Source organism: Passer domesticus, chromosome 2, assembly GCF_036417665.1.
Source record: "Passer domesticus isolate bPasDom1 chromosome 2, bPasDom1.hap1, whole genome shotgun sequence".
In the NCBI taxonomy this organism is placed as follows: domain Eukaryota; kingdom Metazoa; phylum Chordata; class Aves; order Passeriformes; family Passeridae; genus Passer; species Passer domesticus.
Genome location: NC_087475.1, coordinates 67,661,250 through 67,688,319, shown reverse-complemented (window position 1 = coordinate 67,688,319; position 27,070 = coordinate 67,661,250). Strand labels below are relative to the sequence as shown.

The following is a 27,070-nucleotide window of genomic DNA, read 5'->3' as shown; positions in this document are numbered from 1 at the left end:
GGGAAGAGAGATCCATGCATTCTTGTATAGAAGTTGTTGTCTTGTACATGATTTTGTCAAATGCTTCTGTTATTTCAGCACCTAATTGCTACCATCATTTTTGAGGCATGGAAAAGGCTTTGAGCTCTTGCTCTAAGGCCCAGAAGATTCATGATACACCAAAACCACATGAGATGTAGTCTAGTCATTCAGGCACTTAGCTGCTAATAACCACATGACTGTTCTGTGATTCCACTTGGCTGTAGCATAAATCTTCCAACTACTGTCTGTTTTTCTGCTTCTTGCAGTTTGGGTTTGAGAAAGATTCCTTTGGAACCCAAAAGAATATAAACAAAATTGCTCCACATCTTAATCCAGTTCTTAAAGTACATGCAATGACGTGAATGGCCATTGCAAACGCAACTGTAATGCTGGCATTGAAAAATAATTTCAATCTATTGTTTGCATCTTCTAAAAACGAAAAAAAAGAAAACCAGGTGCCTCTTCACATATATAGGTCATCTCTCAGGATCATGAATCTGTTTGTTAAATTATGCCTAAAAGTGAAATAAAATTGTGGCAGTAATGATTATACCCTTATTTATGGATTAATGGAGGATTGAGAGTCTTTAATGAATCTTGTAGTAGCTACTTTGTAGTGAAACAATGCATGAACCATTAATCCTAATTTCTTTCCAGGGTTTGCATCATTATGTTTTCCACTAGTTTTGGGCAGATAGTTGATCAAGTTTAAAATATTTTTACCATTAATAATTACTTCAGATAAAGTGATGAGATTTTCCACCTGTGGAGATATAAGAAGTGATTTTTTTTGCTTCCATATAGATGTCTTCTTAGTGGCTTTTTAGGCAATTTAAGATATCTCACATAAAATCCAGTTAGCTATTTTGGATGTCCTGCAGAATCTGAGACGTTTGCACTGAGCAGGAAGATCTGGCAAAATACTTGCAAGAATCTCTTGGGCTTTTTCAGACACAGGAAGACCCTCCATTACCTTTTAAAAATTTAATCAGCATGCTTTCTTCGACCTGTCTTAAGAAGCCTTTATTCCTTTCTCCTTTTTCTTTTTAACTTCTTTTCTGACTGCAAAGTCATGGCAGCTGTGGTGCAGAAAAGCATCTCGAAAATGCTGATAGTGGTTTGTATAGTGTACAGTAAAAGCCTCTGATAAAAAAAAAAAATGCTGCACTTTGAATACTGTCTCTAACCCAGACTTTTGTTTCTTAACATGTCTCAAGGTGCCTGTGTTTAGGTAATTTAATTATTTCATTCTTAGTTTCTCAGAGTGATTTTCTACTCAACAGATGATTTAACTGTTTCCAAAAGTTATTTCATTATCTTCAGTTACTGGATTTGAAAAATAACAAAATTAATGGCACTGAAGAAAGGATATATTACAATGGTTTTCTAGCTCATAAGCTAGAGGCTTGGGTGCTGATACTCTGTCTTCCCTAACCAGGAATTACCTGCTCAGCCATGGGTCAAGAGAATGTTCAATATTTGGATATTTCAGTAGCTTGCTTTTTATAAAACCATTCATGAGTATTAGATTGTTGTTGTTGGGATTTTTTTTAAGATGCAGGACTTGGTCATATCTGCAAATTTGTATAATCAGTAAGCACTTTGCGATTAGTGACTAGATTTCACAGCTGTTCTTTGAGAAAATTTCCTTATCTATGGAAAGCCATATTTTTTTTCACCCATATGAGGGAAAAAGAATTGTGAATTTCTCCCTGACTTTTTACTCTTGGGAAAAAAAAGTAAATTAATTTATTAAAGGAATAGTTCTGTAACTGTAACCATCTATCCATTGACAACATATAGTTTTGGTCTAGGAATTCTCTCTGCTATCCAGCTAATATACTTTGGTTTGGTTTTTTTCATTATGATGCAGAGGAAATTTTTAAGGAATTATCACAAAAGAAAGTAATCTTTACTTGTTAGAGATCAATTCTTTTTCATCTCAAGTATCAGAATTCTTGATGTGATAGAAGCAGTGGTTGCATGGCAGAAGCTTTTTGTGATGCATTGTGAAACTTTTCTTTAACTTAGTGGTATATGAAGTAAAATCCTATTAAATTTAATATCAGTTAGGTGTTTTAGATTAGTTTGAAGTTTCATCTTGAAAATCCATGGTAACAGTAAATCAGTAATAAAAATTAGTTTGGTATAATAGGCTGGTTTTGTTTTCACTTATAATCAGAAAGAAGCAAAAATTGAACTCTGAGGGTGGATTTTACACAGATTTTTGGCTGTCCTTTATATTAAAATGTGCAAGGTGTAGCAGTGAAGCAACATGAAGAAGGTACTTTGTTGCACTGAGGTTCATTGGGCAACTACATGAACTGCAGAAACGAGATGTGTTTTCTTATTCTCTAGGCAAGGATGCTAAAGCTTGCTTAAGGGTGAAAAAGAAGACACTTCCACCTAAAATTTATTTGAAAATCTGAATGAATTACAGGGTTTTTTAAATTATCAGATCATTCTTTTGATGGGGGGGAGTGTTGGGGGGAATTAAGAAGTTCTGCCTAAATTCAATCTCCTTAGGAAGTCACCAGGGTCAGCTTCAAAAATGTGGTTTAAAATCCTTGGGTTTTGATCATGTTATGTTTTATCTTCTTAGGAATGGCAAAATTCTATTCAGAAGAATGCAGGACTTGCATTTATTGAGCTCATCAATGAAGGAAGGTAATGAATTTTAAAGCTTTTGAACAAGTAGTCATTTTGCATTTATTCCATTGGGTGATAATACTTCCTCACCATCTGTTCAAAAAGATTGTGAAAAGGCCATGTTAATTAAGAGATTTATTGTATAGATACTTTATATAGTAAATATTTAATTTATAAGTGTGTAAATTTTGAAAATTTTGTTTATTGACAGAAAGAAATAGAATTCCCTTGAACCATATATAAGTTTAAGGTTATCTGAGAATTGAACCACCATTCTCCAGAGCAGCAAGATTGTTTCACCCAGACAGTCCAGGGAGCCCAATCTGTAAAACCATCTGCTGCTCCATCTGTTTTAGGAGCACAGCATTCATTTTACAGACATACTTCTCTATACTATAATTTCATTATTATTTTATCTAGAATTTCCAACCAATTTGAGTCCTGCAAACCACACATGACATTATGTTTATATGAGCTTCCTTGATTTTAAAATTTTTAATGAAATTTTTTACCAATCTTCAAGTAATTTTAATTGTATGTGTTCTAGTCTGTGCATTGTTTCTCATTACTTCCAGCCAGCAAGCTGGGAAGCAAAGGGAGAATTTTTGGCCGTTCTGGTAGGAACATACCCAAGACAAACAATACCATTCAGGCAATGTGTCTGAATTGTATTGGTCAATACATTAAATCTATTTGAATCTACACATTTTGTTATGCGCAGCTAAAAAATAAAAATAGCAATACACCTGTTGAAGAGATCTTGTCATTTTATATGTGATTTATTTTTTCACCAATGATATCTAATTATTAAAGTGAAGTATCAAAGATATTTGTAGGATATTTTTTGTCTAGCTGATATTTTGGTGGTTAAATCATGCATTTATTTGAAAGAAAGTTTAGAAAAAAAAGTCAGAGTATAGAAATATAGGAGTATGAGTATCAAAAAAAAAAAAAAAAAAAGAGTGTGTTATTACCCAGTATTTGGCTGGTACAAATTCTCCTTGATTTCCTGTGCACACTGAAGTTATAGTGCTATATAGCAATAGGAAACATAAGCTCCTCCATTGGAAATTCTTCTTGCTGTGAAGGGCAAATATGAGTTTTTACACCATAACAGGGTTCGACTGATTGGGTCATGTACTGCACATTGTACAAGAAATTGGCAACAGACTAAATAATTATAGTAAGCTTATGTTCTTGGATAGCAATATGCAATACCATTTGGACCTTTTTTTATTTTCTCAGCCAGGATATTGAGATCAGATATTATTGCATGCTCACTATTGATAAAATGTCTGTTCTGAACAAGTCCTATATCTGCATATGTTTAGCAGTCAGGTTTTAAGATACCAGTGGACATTCTAATCCCCTCTAACAATGACCTTTCAAAAATAAGTAACATTTAAGAACCACTCCTTAAATCCAGTCATAGGAATGTCTAATCAAGCTGCCCTTGGACACACGTTCCACCCCATACTTTTCTCAGAAAGGTGTTTTAGAATAAGTATGTGTGTGTTACTGAAATGCTTTTCTTTGCAATCAGCCTGTTTGCTTTTAATGTACCCTTTTGGGGAAAAAGATAACAATCCTTTAACTGAAAATTGTTATAAATATTTATTCTGCTTAATAGCTAAACTTGTGAATGCAATTCATCAATCATAGCTAGAGAATGCAATTGTGCAGTTGTCAACAATTAACAGGACATAAACAGTTGATGAATGTGCAGCTGAATTAAAGTGCTCCCTAGGATAACCTGAAATTATAAACTGGATCATTTAAAGGAATCTAACAAAGGATCTTTATAATTAAAACAAAGCAGGGTTAATGGGATGTAAAATTGCATATAATCGCTGTGCAATAATGATTGAATTTTAAATTATTAAAAGCAAAATGAAGACTAAGACTATTTTGAAGGACTTTCTGGGTAAGATTTTGAGAGACCTGGGAGATAAATCAAAAGTTTTTCAAAAGATTCTTCTTTTTAAGGTGGATGAAAATATTTAGATGTAATGCAGAAGTCCACATTTTTAATATCTTCAGCTAGACACCTATATTTTAATATATGTATGCTATAAGGTGATTTTCTGAGTACCTAACTCTTGTTATTTCTTCTTGAAATAATTTAAGTGCCTTTAGGAATTTCGAATGTATTGGAAATATTCTTAAACTAAATATTTCGGTATAGGTGTAGTTTAAGCAATTACAACTATATTCCTGTTACTTTAACAAGCTGCATTCATTTTAAATAGGTTAATTTACTCTCTTTCTGGTGGGTTTTGGTATAGATAATGGTTTTTTAGGAAGATCGGAATAACATGTAATTTTGGAATTCAATATTGATACAGCTTTCTAGAAATAGGACTCTTGTAACAGCTTTTAGTGTAACAAGAGATCTGACTGCAGATTTAAATTAATTCTTTCAAGGTATGTAATACACCTGAAAGATTTAGTGACATCCTGGTTATGATCTTGAACTTCATGCTTCTATATAATCAGTCTCCTGCTATGAATGTGTGATGTTGAGGATATCACACATGTCAAGAGCTTCACTGACAGCAGCTTAATTAGGATTTCAGATTTACATTGGGGTGTACACATAAACAGGCTTCATAATTTTAGAGCTGGATGCATCTGCAATGTTGGCTGTGAAAGGAGACATGAAAAGACTTCTTTAGGAATGATACGTGAGGGAGACAATGGCCCATGTTTAAGTGGAGTAATGATGGATGAGGTCAAAAGAAAATGGCTGCTCATTGACAAAAACAAGAGATAAGAGCACCCACCTCAAGTAAATGTGTATGCAAATGCATATGTCTTGGGCAACTAGGAGTAGACATTACTCCATATGCAATCACAAAACTATGATATGATTGAAAGACATGAATAAGCTTTGGTGGGACAGCCTGCACTGCATGACAGAAGTGCTGCAATAGACAATTTCCTAGGAAAAGGTAGCCAGAGAAAGCAAGGAAGGAGTGTTGCCTTCTCTGTGAAGAAGCAGTTCAGGTTTTTGAAGTTCTTCAGTGGGATGGAAGATAGTCTGGTTGATAGCATATATCACAGGATGAGAGTAGAGTCACAGTGGTGTTACAGACCACCCATTCAGAATGGGAGAAAGGAAGAATCATTCTCTAAACCCCTTGAAGTATCTGGATCACAAACCCTAGTTGCCCATGAGGGTTTTTAACCTTCCTGACAACTTCTGGACATGCAACAAGGTGGGATGCATGTAGGGAGGAGAATTACTGAAGACTGCTGGGGATGACTTCTTGATATGGGATCAGACAGCTAAGACTGACACACAGCAGGATCTGCTATTTACCAGTAGGCAAGAATTATTTTTGAATGTGATTAATTAATGGCACCTTTGGCTGTACTTGCCATGAAACAGTGGTGTTCAAGGCCCTGAGGGAAATTAGGATTGAAAGTAGCAGAATGAGTGCAAATTTTAGTCTATTCAGGAAACGGGTCAGTCGGATCCCATGGGAGGCAAATGTGTTCCTTGAAGGTAGTTGTGAAAGGTGTCAGACTTTTAAGTACAGCATTATCCAAGTGCAGGAACAGGAAAAATATATATGTAGCAAGAGAGTGGTTCAGCCAGGAAAAGAAATTATTATAGAGCTCTGATACAAAAAGAGAGTACAAAGGAGGTGGAGCTAGAAGCTGGCTAGGAAGGAAGAATTTAAAAGTGTGAGCACATAAGGAATATTGTCGGGAAGAACAGCAGTCAGCTGGAAATGAAACTTGGAAGAGATATTGAGGATAACAAGAGCTTCATTAGTAGGCTGACCAAGGGAAATGTCTTGGTCATTGTTGTAGAATGGGGTGGATGATTTAGTCACCCATTTAGATATGACTGAGATGCTCAATGCCTTATTTGCCTCCATCTTCACTAAATTTTATCAAGGCTCTTCCTTTAGTGAAAGGTTTCAAGGAGGACATCTACCAACAGTAGGTAAGGTCTGAGTCAAGAATTCCTTGAAACAACTTGTGCCATGCAAGCCCATGATACCTGATGGGGTACATCTGATGGTTGTGAAAGTCTTTGTGAGGCTGATCACTGATCCAAGAAGTCAAGAAAATTTGGGAAGGTTACAGGTGCCTGGAGAAAGGCATATGTTACACTCGTCTTTAAAACAGTCCTCAAAATCCGGGGAAAGGCTTGTCATCTTTTCTTCTGGCCCTTGGAAGACCATGTAGCAAGTCCCTTTGAAAGATATTCTGGCTGCTTGAAAGAGAAGGTAATTGAACAATCAACATGGATTTACAAAAGGTGAACCATCCATGGCCAAACTGTTTGCTTTCTGTGATAAAAAAAGATAAAACTGTCAGATTTGTGGTCACAAGAGTAACAATGGACATCATTTATCTTGACACTTGAAAGGTCCCACAATATTCACGCACCAATTAGAAGTCTACATTCTGTAGTGATGCACAACTGAATAGATAAAATTACTATTTAAACAGGGTCCAAAGTTTAATTGGTTGTACCTTAGCTTAATGTTTTTGACAAGCAGAGTATCTCAGGGATCTAGCCTGCCTAAGAGATGGATTTTATAGGTCATGATCTGTTCATCTTTCAGAGCTGAATTACTATCCTCATCATCCATTTCCTTTCCCCATTATGCTTTGTCATCACTCACCTCTTTAAAGATATGATCTTGTTCCTTTCATTTAAATATTTTCCTTTACTTTTTATATAATTTATTCATTTTGAATAGAAGTGGTTTAATTCTAATATAAATTTAAGGCAACATAAGCCTATATTTAATCGCAGATTTAAAATTGTAAACTTTGCTCCTGTAATTCCATGTCTGTACCTAAGTGTGCTTTCTGCCTTTAGCCATGAAAATACATATTTTAGCATTCAGCATATGGAGCTCTGAGCATACTTAAAATTCACAAGAAGCCATTTTCTTTTAAGCCTTGTTTTGTTGAAATACTTCGGAAAAAAATAACAGCATGTTTAAATAATCTGGAAATCGGTGTTTCTTTAAATTTTGATGAATTGTTGATTCAGTCCTGGAAAGAGGCTCATAAAAACTTACATTCTTTCCTTGTTACCTCAACTAGGATTGTGGGGTAACTACATAAAATTTTCTTTTGGATATCCTCTTCGCTGTTTGGCAATTCTGATATGTTTGCTTTGTGGTAAATTAGTTCACAGCCACTATTCACTGTCTGCAATACTTAAATCTTCAGGCATGTGTTAAAAGGTATATCTATAGTGCCATGTTTGATTTATGATGTGCATCTGAGTTGGATCTCTTAAAAGGTCTCAAAGAACTGATTTAGTAGTAGGGTCCAAAATGGATGCTGTTGCTTGTTTCTGTTTTGATCATAATCTTGATTACAGGACAGAATGGGGACCTGACCTGAATCATCCAAGAAGGCAAGATATTGGGTCATCAGACCATATGGAGCTCAGGGCTACTACATGCAAAGGATTCTGGTCTGATGTGCAAAATCCAATATATGCAAATACAGTCAGAAATTAACACTGATGAAGCAGTAGCTTAGAAACCATAAATAAGAGCAAAGGTGTTTGACTATTCTGTCTTTGACAAGTATAACCAAATTCTCCTGCTTTATTGTCATCCTCACCAAGTGTAACTTTTGGTTAGAGGAATCCTTTATTAACTGTGGCTGTATTATGGAAATTTATCCTAGATGTCATATTCCTTTAGTAGAGGATCCCTCTCATAGATACTTCTTTAAAAGTGGGCACTGAATGTCTGTATTTCTACTCCAGCTAAAGTGCAATCTTGTATCCCTTGTTTAGATGTGCTTGTTCATAATTTTGTACTCCTTACTATAGCTGTCCTTGTCCTAGCTCCTGACAGGTAGTTTGTGTTAGACAAAGTGTATATTGTTATGGTAACCATCTGTCTACTTGTGGGGTCAGTACACCTACAGTTCTTAGATCTGTTAGAGGTTTTGAGGCATCCTTTTCCCTTCTAGCATTGCCTCATCAGGTCATATCTGAAAGTGGAGGCTGATCCTGAGATAAAGGCCATCTCAGTTGTAACTGCTGGCCATGCATGTTTACTGACTAATCACTGTTACAAAGAGACAGATTCCTCTTGATTTACAAAATTGTTCTGCAAAATAGCAAGTCTTTATGGGAGTGGAACAGATTCTTTGTAGTCATCTCTGAGTTTTATTGAATCTGTTACAGCTTCTGAGACATTTCTGAAACAATTGTAGTTACCCTCCATGAAATTTGTCTTGTCAGTGTGCTCATGTTGTAGTTGAATAACCAGTGTTTGCATGCTATAATTTCAAACTTTTCTCTTGGGTATTCTTTATCATTGCTGTCTTGCAAGAAATGGGACCTCTGTGTTAGACATTACTTTACAAAGTTTATAGGAATTTGCTTTCAAAGATTCATAGCAGTACTGCATCTTTTGGAACTTCAAACTCTTTTAAGTTAGACTAGTTTATGAACTATCCTATTGCAGATAGCCAGTGCAATGATAGGTTTCATTTCTTATGAATGCCATTAAGAGCAATAATTGTCAAAACAACTGTTTGATGAAAACATGGCACATTTCCAGGCTTTGTTTTTTTGGTTTTGTTTTTTGTTTTAAATAAATCTTCAGGCATATGATGAAAGTAAGTCAGAGAAACATCTGTTTCCCTGGACACGTGAGTTGGCAGAACTTCAGGAATGAATAGAGGAAGCAAGACCTTAGCTAAATTATAACAAATGTTCATTTGGTAATCTTTTTTGAAAATTGCTGTTTGGGAATGATCTGAGTTTTTTAGTTTGTTTCAAATAAAGGAAGGACTGGGTAACATAAGCTCAATTCTTTTGTCTAGCAGCATGGAAGCTATAAGCACTTTCTCTCTGTGTGAGATTATTACTAGGAGCAAATGACTGCAGGATAGCAAAGCCAGGTTAGGATAGTTAGTGAGACAAGAATTTTTATCCTTCAGTTATAATAGATGTACAAATAACCCCCCAATCCACAGTTAGATGTGTTGTAAGCATTTTATATTTTTACAGGTTTCTGATACAGTTTGTGTATAGTATTATCACCATCTCTATTGCCAAAATTCTAAGAAAGTTCTCCCAGACACTGGTTATTTATTTGTATGACTTCACAGAATGTGGTCTACTCCACAATCCAGCTTTTTTTAATTCCATCATCTGTAAAACAGGGACTTCTGGTTGGTTGCACATGTTTTTTGCAACTTCCTTTAACCTGTAAGCACTCAGCTTTGCTGAGGGCAGAATTCTGGAAAGCTAGATACACGGATTTAAAATAACTTCTTACCTACTCCCAAACAATATTTACAAATAATTAATATTTATAAATAATCATGTCCTGAAACTTGCTGTCAGCCTAGTCTTGCCCATAACTCTGAGCTTTTTCCATTTTTACGTTAAGGAGACTCCACCATTTATTCCTACAGATACTTAAGCCTTGTCATGCTTATTATGAAGTACCAGCTTATTTTAATTAGAGTTTTTCTCCCATATCTTCAGCTGAAAAGTCCACAGTTGTCTAAATAGAAAGATCATTTCTCTGTAGAAGGATTTGAGAAACAAGTGATCTCAGACTGCTTTGTTGGTGGATTTTCTACTGAAATTCTTTTGATACAGTCTAAAACCAAGTCAACCCTGTTTCCTAGTAAAGGGACTTCCACTGTGGTTTGTAAATTTGTAGACATTAGTAAAAACCAAACTTGTCTGGATGAAGAGAAACCTTAAGTTAGATTGTGTTTGGTCTCTACCTTATACAGTAAGGATTGCACACAAAGAGGAGATAAGATTTTTTGCTGGTCATCAGTTCTTCTTTGAGATCAGCTCATCTGGCAAGCACAGTTGTCTTCAATACTGGTAGGAGTTTCAATGGTGCAACCAAAGAAATGGTCACACAGGATGAAGCCAAAGATTTTTCAAGGTCAATGTTTTTACTTTTATTTACTCAAGGCTTTTTTTTTTTTTTTTTTTTTTTTTTGGGAAATCGTGAATTGCTGGTAGTGAGAATAAAAAGTACAGCAAGCCTATGGTGAAACTCCTCATAAACCTCCTTAGCCCTTTGGAAGTGCTACTTATATAGAAATGTATGACCAGGAGGCTTCATTCATCGCTGTCTCAACATTAATGTAGCTACTAGATCTGTTGAGGGTGGTGCTTGCTAGGACAGGATGAGGATTTGCAAGCATGAATGAGAACTGTGGGTATAACTCAGTCACTGCGATAAAGAGATCTCACTAAAGAACACAAGTGTTTTTCTAAAAGAGAGTAAAAATTGGAAAGCTCTCAAATTTTGGATCACCCCTTTGTATAGCAATTATACATCCATTCTTGTTCCTCAAGGTGCTTCTCAGTGGGATTGGTCAATCCAGTACAGGATGATGGTCAGGGGAAGATACAAAAAGAGAATGCTCTGTAAAAAAACTGTGGATGGGAAACCTGGTTGGGCAGATGACAGAGATATCAATCAGGGGATACTGGGTGGGTTTCAACCTGTAATATAAATGTTATACAATGTAATGTACTATATAAATATTTTATAATGTAACAGCACATGGTGTTCATATTCTTGAAAATATATGCTAGAAAATACATGCATCTTTTGAAACTATCTGAGGAGGTAAAAGATCAATCTGTCAGTGAAATTTTCTTGTGCAAAATCACAAAATACGGAAAAACAATTATAGAATTACATCAGAAAGGGTATTCCCATTGAAATAAGGCAGCATTAATGTTACTATGTAAATAGTGACTAGAATTTGTCTAGAATACTGCTGACAGTTTTGGATATGGGCTTCCAGAAAAGGCAAAATCTAATTATGATATTAGTGAAAGACCTCTTACCTACTGTTTGCCATCCAAGAAAAATCATTGATCTGGTCTACTTAGAAATAGGAATACATAGACAACTAGAAGATCATCAGAAGGAAGGACTGTGTAAAGCTAAGGGCAAGGTTTGTGTAAAATGAGACAGTTAAGGCTGCTGAAATTTAATTTGGAGAGGAAAAGGGTTTTAAGCTTCAGAGAACCTTCCAAAGCTGTGTGGGAGGCAAGTAACTCAATGACATTTTCACGTAATGAAAACACATTTCAAGTGTTTTAAGCTACGTTTAATGAAAATACTTTTCATAAGCTAAAGGCAGTTTATGAAAAATTTTAAATTATGTAGTTGCCTGTTGCAATGAAAGAGTGAATTTGCTGACCTAGAGATTCTTGTTGGTTTCTCTTACTCTTAGTGTGGAAAGGCAGATTTTTTTTTTTTAATGTACTGGAATTCTTTGTTACTACTGAGGGTAAGATTTCTCCTGATTTGGGATTCTTTCCAAGTAATTTTGTTTTTATTTCCTTTGAGAAACAAAAAGAAGTTGTAGGCACTTTTTCTCAAACCAAAAAGTTGGAGCTTTCTTTTTTTTTTTTTTTTTTAGTAATCTTATGCCATGAATGTGATTGAATTATTCAGGATATAGATAAATTGGTTAGTATTCAAAGGATGACAACATTATCATGCTTGTTCATCAGATATAAACCAGTTAAGACAGTGCACTGAGTAGTTCTGTGTCTATATGAATCTGAGATTCAGATTTAGCTGGCTCTGCTATAATCCAGTAAAGAGTTTTACCATCTTTTACTCAGTAGGAATGCAGTTTGAGAATACATAGTAGCTTTCAGTTAAAACTAAAAACCAATACCAGGAATTATTTTTTAACAGTTTTTAAAGTTCAAAAAGTGAGTTTCCTTTAAAAAGTAGAGCAAGCACAGAAGCATGTACCTTTGCAAAAACCTTTGTAAGACATTGCTTCTGCAGCCTTGTAGTTGCTGCCTCTCAGTGATGACATATTTAACTGCTTTAATTTATTATGCTTCTGTTTTCAGCCCTGCTTTATTGCACTTGCAAATCAAAACATCCAGGTCAGGGCTTCTTTTGTAGCCACACAAGATTTTTTAAATGATTGCTTGGATTTTCACCCTTCCTTTTTTCAAAATCTTTCTGTCAAGTGATGTTAGGACTAGCATTAATGGTCTTCTAGATGAAAAACATAGTTTATCTAGTCTTTGGAGTTCTTCCTTAGTTGCAGACAAGCACTTAAGGTAAGTGAATCATAGTATGTCCCTTATTACCACACATTGATACCATATTATTTAATTGATGATACAATTCTAGGAGGCTATGGCCTCAATTTTGTGATAATCCTAATTTGTTAATGATCATACAAACAGTTTTTCACCTTTTTCTTGAAGAAGTCACAATCAGTGATAGATATGTAAGAGTGCATGGAGTAACTGGCAAAACACAATTGAAATAATACTGAGATATCCCAGATTGCACAGGATTGTGTCCAGACAGCTTTTGAATTTCTCCAGGACAGGTGACTGACTCCACAACCTCCCTGGGCACCCTGTTGCAGTGCTCTGTCACCCACAAAGTAAAGACATTTTTCCTCATGTTCAGCTGGAGCTTCCTGTGATCTGCTTTGTGCCCACTGTCACTTGTCTTGATGTTGGGCACAAGGAATGATCTGTCCCCGTCTTCCTGACATCCGCTGATGTTGATTCCTAATCCATATCTAAGGACAGTCCTACACTTACATCTTAACAATAATATATGAACAATAAAAATATGAACACTTAACAGTAATAAAATACTGAAACATGTCTTCCAGCAGGGTGGATTAAGAAATAAGGCTAAATTTCGAAAACTACAGGGTAGGCAACTTTGATCTTTCGGCTTATAATTAGCAAAAAAGTTTTTGCTTTAAAAATAACAGAGGGTTAGATATAATAAAAAGAGTTATTAAAGACATTAATATTTACTGTGAAACCTTGATCCAAGTTTTTTTATCTTCATCTCTAAAACAGAGGCCTCAACATTTACGGTTTCCCTTGCCACGTACACATATTAAATATTAGCTCAGGGTTAGTGATTTCCTTTCTTCACAGATGGTAGAACAGTGGAGACAAAAAAAGCTTTTAGCTCTTTCCATCTTACAGTTGTAATGTCTAGTAATCATGACTTTCATTTCTAATAATAATGAATTTTACTTCTAACACCAAATTAGGGTGGAGTTCGCTAGAGATTTCACAGCCTTAATATAAGAAACTCTGAAATTCTTTCCCTGATGCTGCAAGAAGGAAAATCCCAGACCATGTTCCACTTCCACAGAAAAATAAATGGTTTTTCCTGATCCTAAACAGACCTGTCAGATCATTGCATCCTGAAAGAGATTTACTCTCTGCTGATAAGAAGAGCAGAGTAATTTTTAATATAATGGCCAACCCTTGATATGGGCTATAGGGACAAGAAAGTAGTGGGTTCCATTCTTGCTGCCCAACGTGAGAATTTTTAACACAGTGTTTATGCAACTTTGTTATGCATCTCATGGTATTTTGTGGTCTTTAGAAAAGACTTAATGTGGCTGCTTGGCATCCTCAGTCTCAATCCGCTCTTAAATCTATTTTTTCCTCCTTTTTGAGTAAGATTTGTCTGTTTCTGAAACCTTGAAAACGTGGAAAATGTACTTTTCACAGTAGTGTTTGAAGAAATATGTAAGAGATATTGATGTTTCTTTTCAATTTTAATAGAATTTTAAATCTTCAGTAATTATTTTTTTTAGGACTGAAATTGGAATACCTCTATTTAATGTTTTTAATGGTACAAATAAGACTTTAAGCAATTTTCTAGATTTTTTTTTAATGTGAGTGCACTATTCATATTGAGATTGCTGTTAAAAATATACTGAAAATATATTCTTCCATAAGGAACTTTTGCCTTCAGTAATAAATGGAAGACATTTTTTCCATTTAATGTGTTTTCTTTGTGCTTTCACAATTCAGAAAAATTTAGATTTTTTTTTTTAATTCGACTAATTTCAAAGTTTGATTACAGAAGTTTTATTGATGTTTCCATTGTAGGTAAATCTGCTGAAATAGTTTATTTGAATTATATAAAATAAAAAGGCTGATTCTGATTTTTTTTTCATTTTAGATTATTGTGTCATGCAATGAAAGACCATATAGTGCGTGTTGCAAATGAAGCAGAATTTATTTTAAACCGACAAAGAGCTGAAGATGTCCACAAGCACGCCGAGTTTGAGGTAAGCCTGAGAGCTGCTGCATTTCTGGTTCTCTGTTTTCACTCAGTTGTCGCCTAGACTGTAACTCCCTGCAATAAAGATTTTATTTTTTTCTTCCAAGGAAAAAATTTACATTGAAAGCATTTCAAAACTGGTTTTTAAAAGCTTTGGTAAATGTCAGGCACAAGGAATGGGTTTAATTTCTCATCTTGTCACTGAAATTCATAAAAGCATTTACAGCTTGAAGAAATGCCTTAATCAGAATGTCGAATCATATATGGTAGACCCTTTGACTCACAAAGAACTTTTGATTTATTGAAAATAGTAATGCAAATCACCTTATTAATTATTTTTGTTAATTATTTACAACAATAGGTATGAGATCAGTAAAAAAGCAAAGCAATTATTGACTTAAGATATGTAATAAAAATAATATAAATGTTTTATTGAACATATTTAATAATTAAGGTCATTTTCTTCAGATATTTTGAATTTTGGAGCAGTTTAGAACACTTGTTTTTTATATATGAAATACGATACTGCATATCTTTTTTGGTAGTTAGGAATCATTAGCAACAGTAAGATTGAGTATTGGAAGATGTAACAGAGCAGCTGACTCCCATAACTCTTAAATGTCTATAATTCCTATTCTGGAAAGGAGTCAACATTCGGTTGTTTTTTCATTAATGAATGGTACAGTATAAAGTTTAAATAATGTTGCTTGAAGGTGATCCAAATGTTAAATCCCCTGTTCTTAAAATGTCTTCAGTTCAATAGGTTTCCTATTGTTTATAGGGGTTTTTTCCCTATTAAAAAAAAAAAAAATCATGCAAAAGTAATGGAGTAAATTATTTCATTTTTGACATGATTTTATCAAATATGGTTTTGCACTTTTATGTTGTTTTGTACATTTCATCACTGGTTTTTATATTTCTGAACCTGCCTTGTGTTTGTATGCGTTTGTGTAGATGTAGGTATATATGTGCAGTCCTATATTTTCACATCTTTTACTGCTCAAATGATCTAGCATTAGGATTGAGATTGACAGACTTAGTATTGATGATAATAAATAGCTATATCAATTTATTAATCTGTCAGAAAATGTCAGCAAGCACCTGGTGGCCAGAAATAGGATGCAGGAATCTCAGATTTGATGAGGTTTTTATCTCCTTGAAACAGCTCTCTTAAATGTGCACTTTGATGTACTAGTTTTTGTGCTCCTTGACCTAGCTGAGAACTGTGAGAGACAGAGATATCTGTTGTCATTTTGAATACACATAACCTTTACTTCATTTTGTCAGAGCAGACAGCAGACACTTGTCATATGGGATTGCAACAACTTTATTACCAAGCTTATACTGGATATTTTGAACATAGATAAAATTGCGTTTACAATTAAGTGTATGTCAGAGTGAAGTTTCATATTGCCTCAACAATAAATAACATTTGATATCTATCAGAGCATCATGCAGTAACCTAAGATGACAATGGAAGATTGAGTTATCTGCTCTTTGAAGAATACATTGAGGTATAAGATCTGTCAGAACTCCAGACAGAATGAGAATATTCAATTAACTTCCAGCTTCTGTTAGCAAATAGGATTTAGAATATTAACTAAATTCCCTAAAGGAGTAGCCTCAAGTCTGTCTTATTGTCTGCTAAAGAAACCAACATGTTTTTCATATATGAAAATTCTCATTACATTTGTTGTAGGAAAAGACTGAGGTACGCATTTTAGGCGAGTAAGTTTAAATCTGCAAATCATAAAAGAAAATAGTAAAATGTTTTAATGTGAAATTCACAAGTACTTAAATAAGGTGATGGTTAAAGTCTGAAAGAATGCTTTATATATTGTCTTTAATAATGGTGGGAATATAACTGAATATTTTATTATTCATCCTACTTGAAAGCAGTAGGGACAAAGATTTCTGGTAGTTTTCTGCTACATGATTGTATATCTGTCACTTTGTTTTAATAAACTGTATAGGTATACCTTCTGGGGTTTAGTACATGTTAATCAGTGCTCTCATCTAGAGAAGTGCATGACTATTTTATTTTATTTCTGCCCTTTAAACTTTAATTGAATCATTATGGGTGAAATTATTTGTTCCAAGCTGCACCAAGTTACTGTGTCTGCTGCACAGACCATGGACCAACATCTAAATGTTATTCTGTGGCTCCAGTTGTAGTCACAGCCAGGAAAATTCCTCCCAGAATGGGTACTTCACAGTTAACTTTCATTTTGTTAACCTTTGTAATTGTTCAGGAAGAAAAATGAAAATTTAATTTTACTGTCCAATGAGCTGGTGAAATATTAACCTCATTACTAAGGCAGATCATTGTACTAATTGGTGCCTCCCTGTACAAGAAGATAAATTGGAAAATGAATTAACCCTTTATGAATTAGTGTAACCATTGTTCTTTCCCAGATAGATTACTTTAAATGATGTCTGTAAACACAATAGAAAGACCACTGGTAGAATCATGCGGAATGCTAATGTGATCTGTACTAAAAGGGTAGTGTTCAGTAATATTAAGAATAAAATATAAAGTATGAGGTTAACTTAATTTTAATTGCTCTTTTGAATACTAGAAAATTGGTTTCTATTCAGCACTATTACAGCATTGAGTATTGGCTAAATGTCCTGAAATGGTGCACAAAAGTCTGAGTACAAAAAATGTGTCATAAAAGGTATTTTTTAAATTAGCTGTTCTGAGACTATTATAGCCTTTGTAATTTATATCTAGAAAATTATACTTTTAGTGGATTTATTTTGATTACTCTAGCTGCATTCCCTTTCTTTAGACATTTTGAAAGAATTTTTACGAGGAAGAGAAATTGACTTTGGACTTAGTGATATTGAGTAAAGAAATGGAAAAATATTGTCCTTATACATAAAGAAATTTTTTATGAGACCAAAAATACACTATAGAATTCTAGCAGTTTAGAAACATTTACATGAAGGTTATTTATTTCAGAGGTAGTTTTCTCTCAAAGAACACATGATGGAAATATTAGATTTTTTTCAGTTTAAAAGATTTGTGACTTTTTTTATCCATTAGGGTTCTTAAAATTAGTAGTATGTTATCAAAATTTTGCATATTGTAGGATGAGATAGAAAGTATACTTATTTTTTTTTTAAATTTAGCATCTGCAACAATAAAAAAATCTTTTTTTTTTAATTTTAGGTGTTAATATAATTTAAAAATCAAAACCAGTACATAATTTTTTCTTGTCTATTATCCTGTGTATGTTAGAGGTGTATTTTATACCTGAGAACGCATTAAACATTTACAAAAGACAGCATAACTTTCAAAGCATCTCCGTGGTCAGATATATACACACACCCACATGTATGTCTTAATGTTTTTAATTTGAATTCTGTTGTCTTTGTCCTTGGCATTTCAGTTTTTATATGTTCAAACTGAGTGCTTGTTCATGGATAATACAGAGTAGTAGGACATGAATGGTGTTATGATGAAGAAATACTGCTACATAAAAATTCAGTGTCCTCACCTAGACTCTCCTAAACCAGACACTGGGATAGTTTCCCCATCCCTTCCATGGTGCTGTTGAGATCTGGAGGCACAGGAGGTGAAAATCACAATTTGAGATAAGAACAATTTACTGGAAACAGCCATGAGATAAGAAAGAGAACAGTACAGCAATAACATTAATAACAAAAGGTATAAGACAAAGAAATGGTTTACACAGTAAGCAAAACAGTACTGGACCTTCTAGCCTGCCACACTTTCCCCCAGACCAGAGAGAGAGTCTCCCTTACTTCTGCTCCTGGCAAGTGACATGAGATGGTATCAAATAACCCTAGGGTTTGGACATGCTTTCCTTCCAGCTATTGTGAAAAATTAACCCTGTCCTGGATGAAACTAGGACAAATGCCACGTCCTATGCTTCTAAAAAACACTTTAGTGAGTTCTTTTCATAATCAGAGAGCTAAATAAATAATAATTTTAGGGCGATCACAAGTAGCCTGTCTTTAACAAAGTGGATGTGCTTTCATTCGCAGTCACAATGCGCTCAGTACGCTGCTGACCGGAGAGAGGAGGAGAAGATGTGTGATCACCTCATCAGTGCTGCCAAGCATCGAGACCACGTCACGGCCAACCAGCTGAAACAGAAGATACTCAACATACTAACAAATAAACATGGTGCCTGGGGAGCTGTTTCTCACAGGTAAGCTGCAAATGTAGAAAGTGTGAGGCTTTAAGTGTTACTTGGAAAGTTTGAGAGAAGGAGGCATTGTATAACTGAAATACGATTTTATTACGGGTTTAAAGGTACTTAAATGTAGCATATGCAAAGCTGAGCAAAATGCAGCTCAATTAAGCAAGTATTGCTGTTAAAAGACTAATTTAAAAAATATCTAAAATATATAATTTCTTCCATATGTAACTGATACAGTATTTGAGGTTTTAAAAGTTCATTCTATTAAAGATAGCAGTGAAATTTAATGTTTTCTTATATCATGCCAAAAAGAAGACCCTTGCTCCTCGGAATCATAAAAATAGCCAGTGGCTAAAGTGCTGACCCTCATGTGGAAGACTTGAACTGAAATTGCTCCTTTCCTTCACTCAGAGCAAGGTCTTGAACCTGGGTCTGTCATGTGAGTGCCCTGTCTGTGAAAGTAGAGTCTGTCAAGTCTCTCTCTTGTTTGTGCATTCTAGCCAGAAATACTTGATTATTTATTCAGAGTGAAACAACTCAAAAGAAATCAAGGAAGTCCTGCTTCCAGATAACCATATTTTACAGCTTGGTTTTCTATTTAAATTCTTATTTGTCTCCTCTGAATCATTCAGTGAAGAACAGAAAGGTCAATTTAAGTTCTGATAAACTTTTTCAGGAAAAATATAGTTGAGGTGGACAATACAAACACTTTTTTTTTCTAGATAAATATTCTTTGACAAAACATATTTGAATTTATGTTGACTACATAGTTAGGGTTTAAGACTATCAAAAAAGTTGCCAAATAATAAATTTGATGTGTCAGCAATAAAGTTTAATAAGTAGTACATATACTGTTTATTCTTTTTGTAATTCTATCTAGTTGGTTCTTGCAGTTATGCCATATTTAAAACAAAAATGAAATTTTTCATGTTCTTTATCCCTGTTTCTTCTAAAGAAATTACTCTCTCCTGGATGATGATAGAAATGTATTTATTTTTTAAGATGGTAGAAATTGTGGAAATTCAGTCTTACAGAAACTCTCTTGTCTAACACCAGAGACATTCTGGGGGAAATTACAAAAATAACAAGTAGAAAACTGTCATATGGTTAATTCAAGACAGGCTTAGCCCATAAGGGATGCCCATGTTATCTCTAGTTGAGGCTTAAAGTTGTGTGTCTAGAGACTTGAACATGCTAAAAATAAATGCAATTTTCACTCTTTTTAATGTCTTTGAATAATTAATAGCAATTTTTGAATAATGTTGTTGCTCAAATTTGTGAATGGCTGCAGACACTTTGCAGACTTAAATAAGTTCCTGGTGAATACCTTTAGTAGAAGACTATGTGTTCTTAGGGCCAAATGACTTTTATCTCCTGGATTATTTATAGCTTCCTAAATAGCAACAGTCCATTGCTGCAGCTTTTTCTTCTCTTGAGTTTCTGATGGGACATAACGTAGCTTGTGACAAACCTGTGAAATTTCTTACACTAAAAAAAAGAAATTTTTATTTTATCCCTGTAATGCAGCTTGTCCAGCGTTTTCTGCTTCTCAGTTACTGGCGGAGCTGCTTTCCATTTTCGGTGCTTGCAGTGCTAGATGCAGTGTTTGGTTTGGTTGTGTTTTAGCCACAGGCAGTGGCTTAACCTGGAGAAGGGGGATATGGTGACAGTAGAAGGTCTCCAAGTGGGGCTCCCCGTTTGTGGGAGCCATTTGGGAAATGGCCTTGCACTGTAGGTTTGGCTGTGTGTGCCATGGTAGCTTTGTGATCCAGGACACAAGTGCACTTTCTGTCATGGGACTAGTGGGCTGTGTATGGGGAAGACTGGGTTGGCAGCAGGGAGAGGGAGATGCCCAGTGGAAGAGCCTCTGAGCCTTTATAGGGACCAGTGTCACTCAGTGGGCAGGTCTCAAAGAATTTAAGGGCAGAAAATGGAGAGGGGTCTCATAAAACTCCTCAGCCACAGAGTGCAAAAACTGTTGTTGATTAGATATTCCAATACTTTTTACATGGTGGAGGTCAGGATGGCTTCCAAAACCATACACACCTCTCATTTTGGCTGGCACAAAGCACAACAGGACTCATCTCTGTTTTTAGTTCCTGACAAGGAGTTAACAGCATGAGCAGTCTCTTTATAAACTCATGCTTCTCTGTGCCTTGAGAGATACAGCCTGACAGGAATACAGAGTTACTTTAAAAATACACAAAAGCCACGTTATCATACTAGACCTCTGCACTTCTGTTGTGATTTTAAAATTTCCATTGGGAAAAATGTTCCCAGTTCTGAAGACACACTGCTAGTCTCCTGTTCAACTTGAGCACTGGGGACCCTTCATTAAAATGGTGAATTTTGGGAGATCCTTCTCTGACCCAGGTAGGGCAGGTTAAGAAACAGGCCATCACTTCTGCACAATAAGTACTTGGGTAATAGCAATGCCTTTTGACATCCAAAATGGGTAAGATAGGAAAATATTTGTGCAGACATGAATGTGATTCTTCAAAGCTTCAGTTCTCTGTCTGCAAAGTGGTGGCTACCAATGCAGCATAAAGTACAAATATGTATAGAATCATAGGATCATTTCAATTGTAAAGAACCTCTAAGCTCAATAGATTCAACCATTAACCTAACACTGCCAAATCCACCAATAAATGGTGTCCCTAAATGCCGTATCCACATGTCTTTTAAACAGCCCCAAGAATGGTGAATCAAGCACCTCCTGGACAATTTGTTCCAATGTTTCACAACCCTTTTGGTGATTAAATTTTTCCCAATATCTAATCTCAACCTCTCCTGGCCTAACTTGAAGCCATGTTCTCTTGTTCTATCTTGCTTGTGTTTTTGTTTATCTAGTCTCAAGATAAATAATTTTCAAGTTCTTTAATATAGACGATCAGATTACAAAATATTATGATTTAATTTCATGAAATATGACCCAATTGTAGAGAAAATGTTTCCATGTGCTTACAGTTTAACACAATGAGCTTCTAAACCTCTGCAGGTTTTGTGTCTCTGTGTATTGTCTTTGCAGAAGGCAACAACTGGCATTTACAATTAAATCTGTAGGTGCCACAAATCTTACTCTTTGTTCATTAAGAAACAAAGAGACTGTTAAGAACCACAGAAGGTTAGTACTGAGAGGAAAAGCAAGAGGTCTGATGTTTTGATGTATTCTACATTCTATAGTACTTGTAAATTATGAATTTTAAATATATTATCATAAAATCTTCCCAAAATGTCTGAAGAATCAAGAATGAAGTTGAATGGTATGAGCCAACAAAATACCATATGAGACATTGAATTCTAACTTGTTGTTATATATAGATAGCTTAACTAAAAATATCATAAATAAATAGATGACTTGCATTTCAATCAGCTTCCTAATTAGCTATTAATTTATGAAGGTGAAATTAATTATAGGCTAATACTCTACAACTTGAATAACTGCCTACAAGCACAATAATTTGTATAACAAATTCCTGTTTGTTTCTTAATCAATCAGTAGTTTGAATGGTCTGAGAATCTCTTTACTCTTTCATCTCCTTCTGACTAAAAATGGCAAATAACAGTTTGAGAAAAAACTTTCATTTTTATTGCTTGTCAATGTTAGCGTCTTTCCTCCTTCACAACTGATTTGCCTTTATATCTTAAAGTGAAACCCAAAGTTCTTTTTCTCATTTTCTGCCAAGCGTGAGCATCAAATCCTCTATAACAAATGGAAATTTACTGAATCATCTCATTTTCATCTACATATCTCAGAAAAAGCATAATAGATTTCAAACTAAATCCCATTCGTTTGTTATAAATCCTGTTTGTGTCCTTCAACAAAACTAATTCCATTTCCTGCATTTGGACAATTTTATACTTTTAGGTATCTTTGTAATATCTTACCCTAAACATACTTGTTTTTTTCCCCATTTTTAATTTTAACATTATATCAAAATTAAAATTCTGCAGGTTTTTCCCATTCAGATGAGAAATTGATGAGCTAGTTATTTCTTTGATGTATTGTCACTTGTTCAGAGGGAATCTGCAGCATCAGGAAGAATCAGACAGGGTGTTTCATAGCTTAGCATTCCAAGCTTCTTTAAGCCAGCACTTACCCTCAGCTTTTTTCAGGGTTATAGTTTTCATGTCACAACATATGCTTCCTTCTGCCTTCTCTGTCAGCTTCATATGGTGCTTCTCTCCCTCCCCATCTGTGTCTCTCCTCATACACATATTTTTTTTTTTAGAAAAAGTTTTGTATAACTTGTCTGTACACACAGTTCAAATTTCTCATCAACCATATGAATATCTGTGTTTTGGCCCATGAGCTGTTACAGTCTTACTTCAGCTTCTTGGTTTTATGAGATACCTCAACTCTTCAAAAACTTTTATTCATGAATACTGAATATAAATATTTCTACCTTACAGTTTGTATAGATTTAAAGTAATTTAGAGCAATAAAAGGAGTTCAGAATTCCAATTAGCCTTCAAAATCTAAATATGAAATACTTGTCATAGATATTTTCATATGATCAGTTTTGGTATTCACAGGAGGACTACTATAATGAGAAAAATGACATTTAAAAATGAGACTTGGTTCTCTTGCTTTCTGTGATTTAATGAAAGAGGTTCCACCTACATTAAAGCAGCTGTACCAAATAGCAAGTATACAAGGGCTTTTTCTGTTCAAATCCATCTTTGGTTAAACTAGACACCCATAACAAATTAATCATTCATGGTGGAAGGCAGAGCTGTCAAACTCATTCTGTGGTGAAGACCAAATTCGTCTGGGGAGACAGGCTGGAAATAAAAAGTTTCTTGCCAGTCAGCTAGTTTTGTCTCTCTCTGCAGCGTGTGCTTCTGAGGAGATTGGGTTCTGCTGGGGGCCAGAGGGATGAGAACGGAAAGAGAACTCCCTTTCCCAAGCCAGTAGGGGTTGGCAGTTTAATAAGTTGATTCTGGAAAAACACTGTTTCTAAACCAAATGTTTCCAGTTTACAGCAAGGGAGACCAGATCACAGGAATTTAGAACGTTGTTTCACTTACAGCCATCCTTTGGCATTCTCTGACTCCATCTCTATACTATGCTGTCTTAGGAAATTCAGAGAGGCACAGAACCTATTCTAACCCCCACTGCAAATCAGATTAATCTGGTTTAGCTATTCATTCATTTGTGGCTCATTTTAACTGCTAGGCATAAATTACAAAGGGGGCTTTGGCAGTGGAAAAGATGTAGGACCAGATCCTGTCTGGATCTGGCAGAATATGTTCTTCAAAATTGGTCTGATTGAGCTGCACACTTTTTAGCTTGTTCTTCAGCTATCCTGTTACAAGTTCCAAGTATTTAGTTCTGAGATGACTTCATCACAACAAAACATTAAGAAAACACTTTTCTACCTTCTGTTGTTCTAATTTACTACAGTATTTGAGAAACCTTGAGAGCAGCAAATGTGTCAGCAACATATTTGCAGTCTAGTATTAGTTATCCATTTATTGCAGGATTTAAACATGAGTGAGATGATTTTGTTTATCTTATCACTCTTTTGTAGTACTTTACATTTCAATCCATTTTTAACTTTCTTACTGTGCTTTCAACTGTGTGGCTGCTCTGCCCATTGCATACCCTCTTTCTTCTTCCCTCCCTGACTGTTTACCACTGTGGTGGAAGGCAGAGACTATTTGAAGGAGCTCTTGCTAATGGAGCTGAGAATTTTGAAAAGCATGATGGAAAAAGGGGGATGGTAGAATTCTGTATCCTTTTCTAATAATAGGTATAGGGTGATATTAACAGTGCAGAGATTACCTGCTAAAAAAGGAGAATAGTATTACCAGAGATGTTCTGTACAAGCAACTGCACAACTTGTGTGGGGGGGATTTATTCAGTTCTGTATTTGTGCAAGGTTGCTCACTAGTTTTGAACTGTGGCACTGTTCTATGAATTTGTTCCCACAGCTGGAAGAAACCTCGTAAAAAATATTTTTTTTGGAAAGAGGTAGTGTTTTCAAATGTTGAGAAACAAGTGGTGCTCAAGAAAGACTTGTTCAACTCTACAGAGTGACTTGTTTTTCTCTAGGAAGTACAGTACATTTAATTTCATTAAAAAGAAGGAAGTCTTCTGCACTTTCACCTTATGACTTCTGCTTTAAGAGGATTTTTTCCTGCTTTTTTCTGCCTAAATTTAGGGTTCCCCTAAAAAAAAAAAAAAAGGAAAGCTTTGTAAATTTTTTTAAGACTTAGTGACAACAGATCTTTAGATGTCAATATTTTCTTTAACTGGAACAGTATTCGGAATACAGATCCAAATTTCATACAGTCAATTTGCCATATATGTATTTATTGTGGGACTATGCATATACGAGGAGGAAGGCCACCATGAGCAGGCTGAGGGTGACTTCTGCTCCTCCTTAAGTCTGGCCAGGGATTTAGCATGTGCATGCACATGCAGCCATTCAGCTTCCAGGGAGCCAGTCACAAGAACAGCCATAAAGGTTCAGACCTGTGGTCCATCCAGCCCTGTAACCTTCAACTATAACTGAGCAATTAAGAAACAGAAAGATAAGACAAGTAGACATGATGGATCCATCTAATACTCAGACTTCTTGAATTTTCAACACAGGGTTTCCTGAGGAATCTCAGATTCAGTCAGTCTTGATTTTGAATTTTCCATGTCTTGGTAGGACTTCAAAGTACCTTCCTCCTTCATGTTCTCTCCTACTTCCTGCAGCAGAAACAAACTCTGCAGAAACAAGCTCTGCAGTGGTTATCAGCAGACTGCAGTAACAGTTGCTGATATTAGACAATGTTTCTAGCGCCTCTTCTCCTTTTCCTGCCTCAAATTTAAAAAGAAATAGAAACTCACTAGAAGCTATGAGAGACAAATTTCTCATTGCTAGATACCACTTTGCCCACTTTTCCTCACATTTCTACCTAGTAATACCTGGGCAATACAGCAGTGGATTTCCTATCTTCCCCATATATACAAAGCAAAAAATAAAAAAAAAAAAAAAGAGCAAATGCCATAGATCTAAAGATTTTAAATAAGAAAATGTTATGTTTTTAAGAAGGCCATATTTTCTCAGAAATGAAAGTTCTTTGACATGTTCTTTATTTTCTGACATAAAATGGGTAAGACCCTATTTTTGAGTCTTTTTTAAGTACCATTACGATCCAGGGTTCTTTCTCATGCCATGCTTCAAATATATTACAGAAGGTGAATGCCATGCTGTAGATATTTTTCTTTCCCTAAGAGAAAAATCTGTAGTGTTTTGGTAGACTTCTCCAACATTTCTTGGTGTAGGCATTAGAAGTGCAAAGTTTAGCCAGTGATGGAACCCAATGGAACAATTTTGAGTCTTTTTGTCTCAAAAGCAAGCTTAATGTCTTGTACTTTTTTATTTGAAAGGTATTTATGTCCAATGATACTATTGTCAAATAATTTCAGAAATTGAGAAGAAAGTTTTGAAAAGGACTGAAGATTAAATCATCTTCAGACACCAAGGAAGAAGGAAGGTGTAGCGTGGTATATCCCAATCCCATACTTTGCATCCCCCTTCCTTTGTAGGATACGAAGTGCAATTCTGCAAACACCTCAGAAAACCTGTTCCATGTCTTTGGGAGATTTATAGTTGAATTTGTATGTACATTATTAAATAATTTTCTTTGCTTAAAATTAGAATAATTATACGTGGTTTTAAACCTAGCTCTTGTCTTCTTAGCTCCTTTTTCTTCACAGTAATGTGTAATCAGCTAATATATGTTATATACTGATCTGTTTTTCTTGTCTGCTCTGTTGTTGGGCTTATTTTTCTATTCTTTTTCCACAAGAGGGAAAAAAAATCAACCCTCATGATGATTTTTTTCCCCCATTTTTACTTCTCTCTGGTGTAACACCTTCCCCATTCAAAATATTTTGGAGCTTTCCTAAGCCAATGCTTGGAGCCCTATCTTGCAGTACTGCTACAGGGGAGTAATAGGCGAGTGCATATGGAACTGCTGCTCCCAAGTGCCATGTAAGAAGGAAGTCCTGTCTTCAAGTGTGCAGGAGGAGGGTGGTTATTTGGACACAGAGGCCAGAACCAGAGTCTCATCCCTTCCCTCTTACCTCAATACAATTTAGCAGGTTTCCTTGGATTTGGTGTTTCTGCATGCATTTTGTTAGCCCAGTCTGTATAT

General features: G+C 35.1%; 1 protein-coding gene across 9 annotated transcripts in view; it reads left to right on the top strand.

Annotated features, from left to right (window-relative positions):
- Nucleotides 1–27,070, top strand: part of NBEA (neurobeachin) — a 452,703-nt gene that overhangs the window by 215,759 nt on the left and 209,874 nt on the right. For all 9 annotated transcript variants that reach the window (XM_064409011.1, XM_064409015.1, XM_064409017.1 and 6 more), the window contains 3 exons: nucleotides 2,624–2,688; nucleotides 14,640–14,748; nucleotides 18,756–18,922. In XM_064409011.1, the coding sequence (XP_064265081.1) occupies nucleotides 2,624–2,688; nucleotides 14,640–14,748; nucleotides 18,756–18,922 (341 nt within the window). The remainder of the gene's footprint in view (nucleotides 1–2,623; nucleotides 2,689–14,639; nucleotides 14,749–18,755; nucleotides 18,923–27,070) is intronic.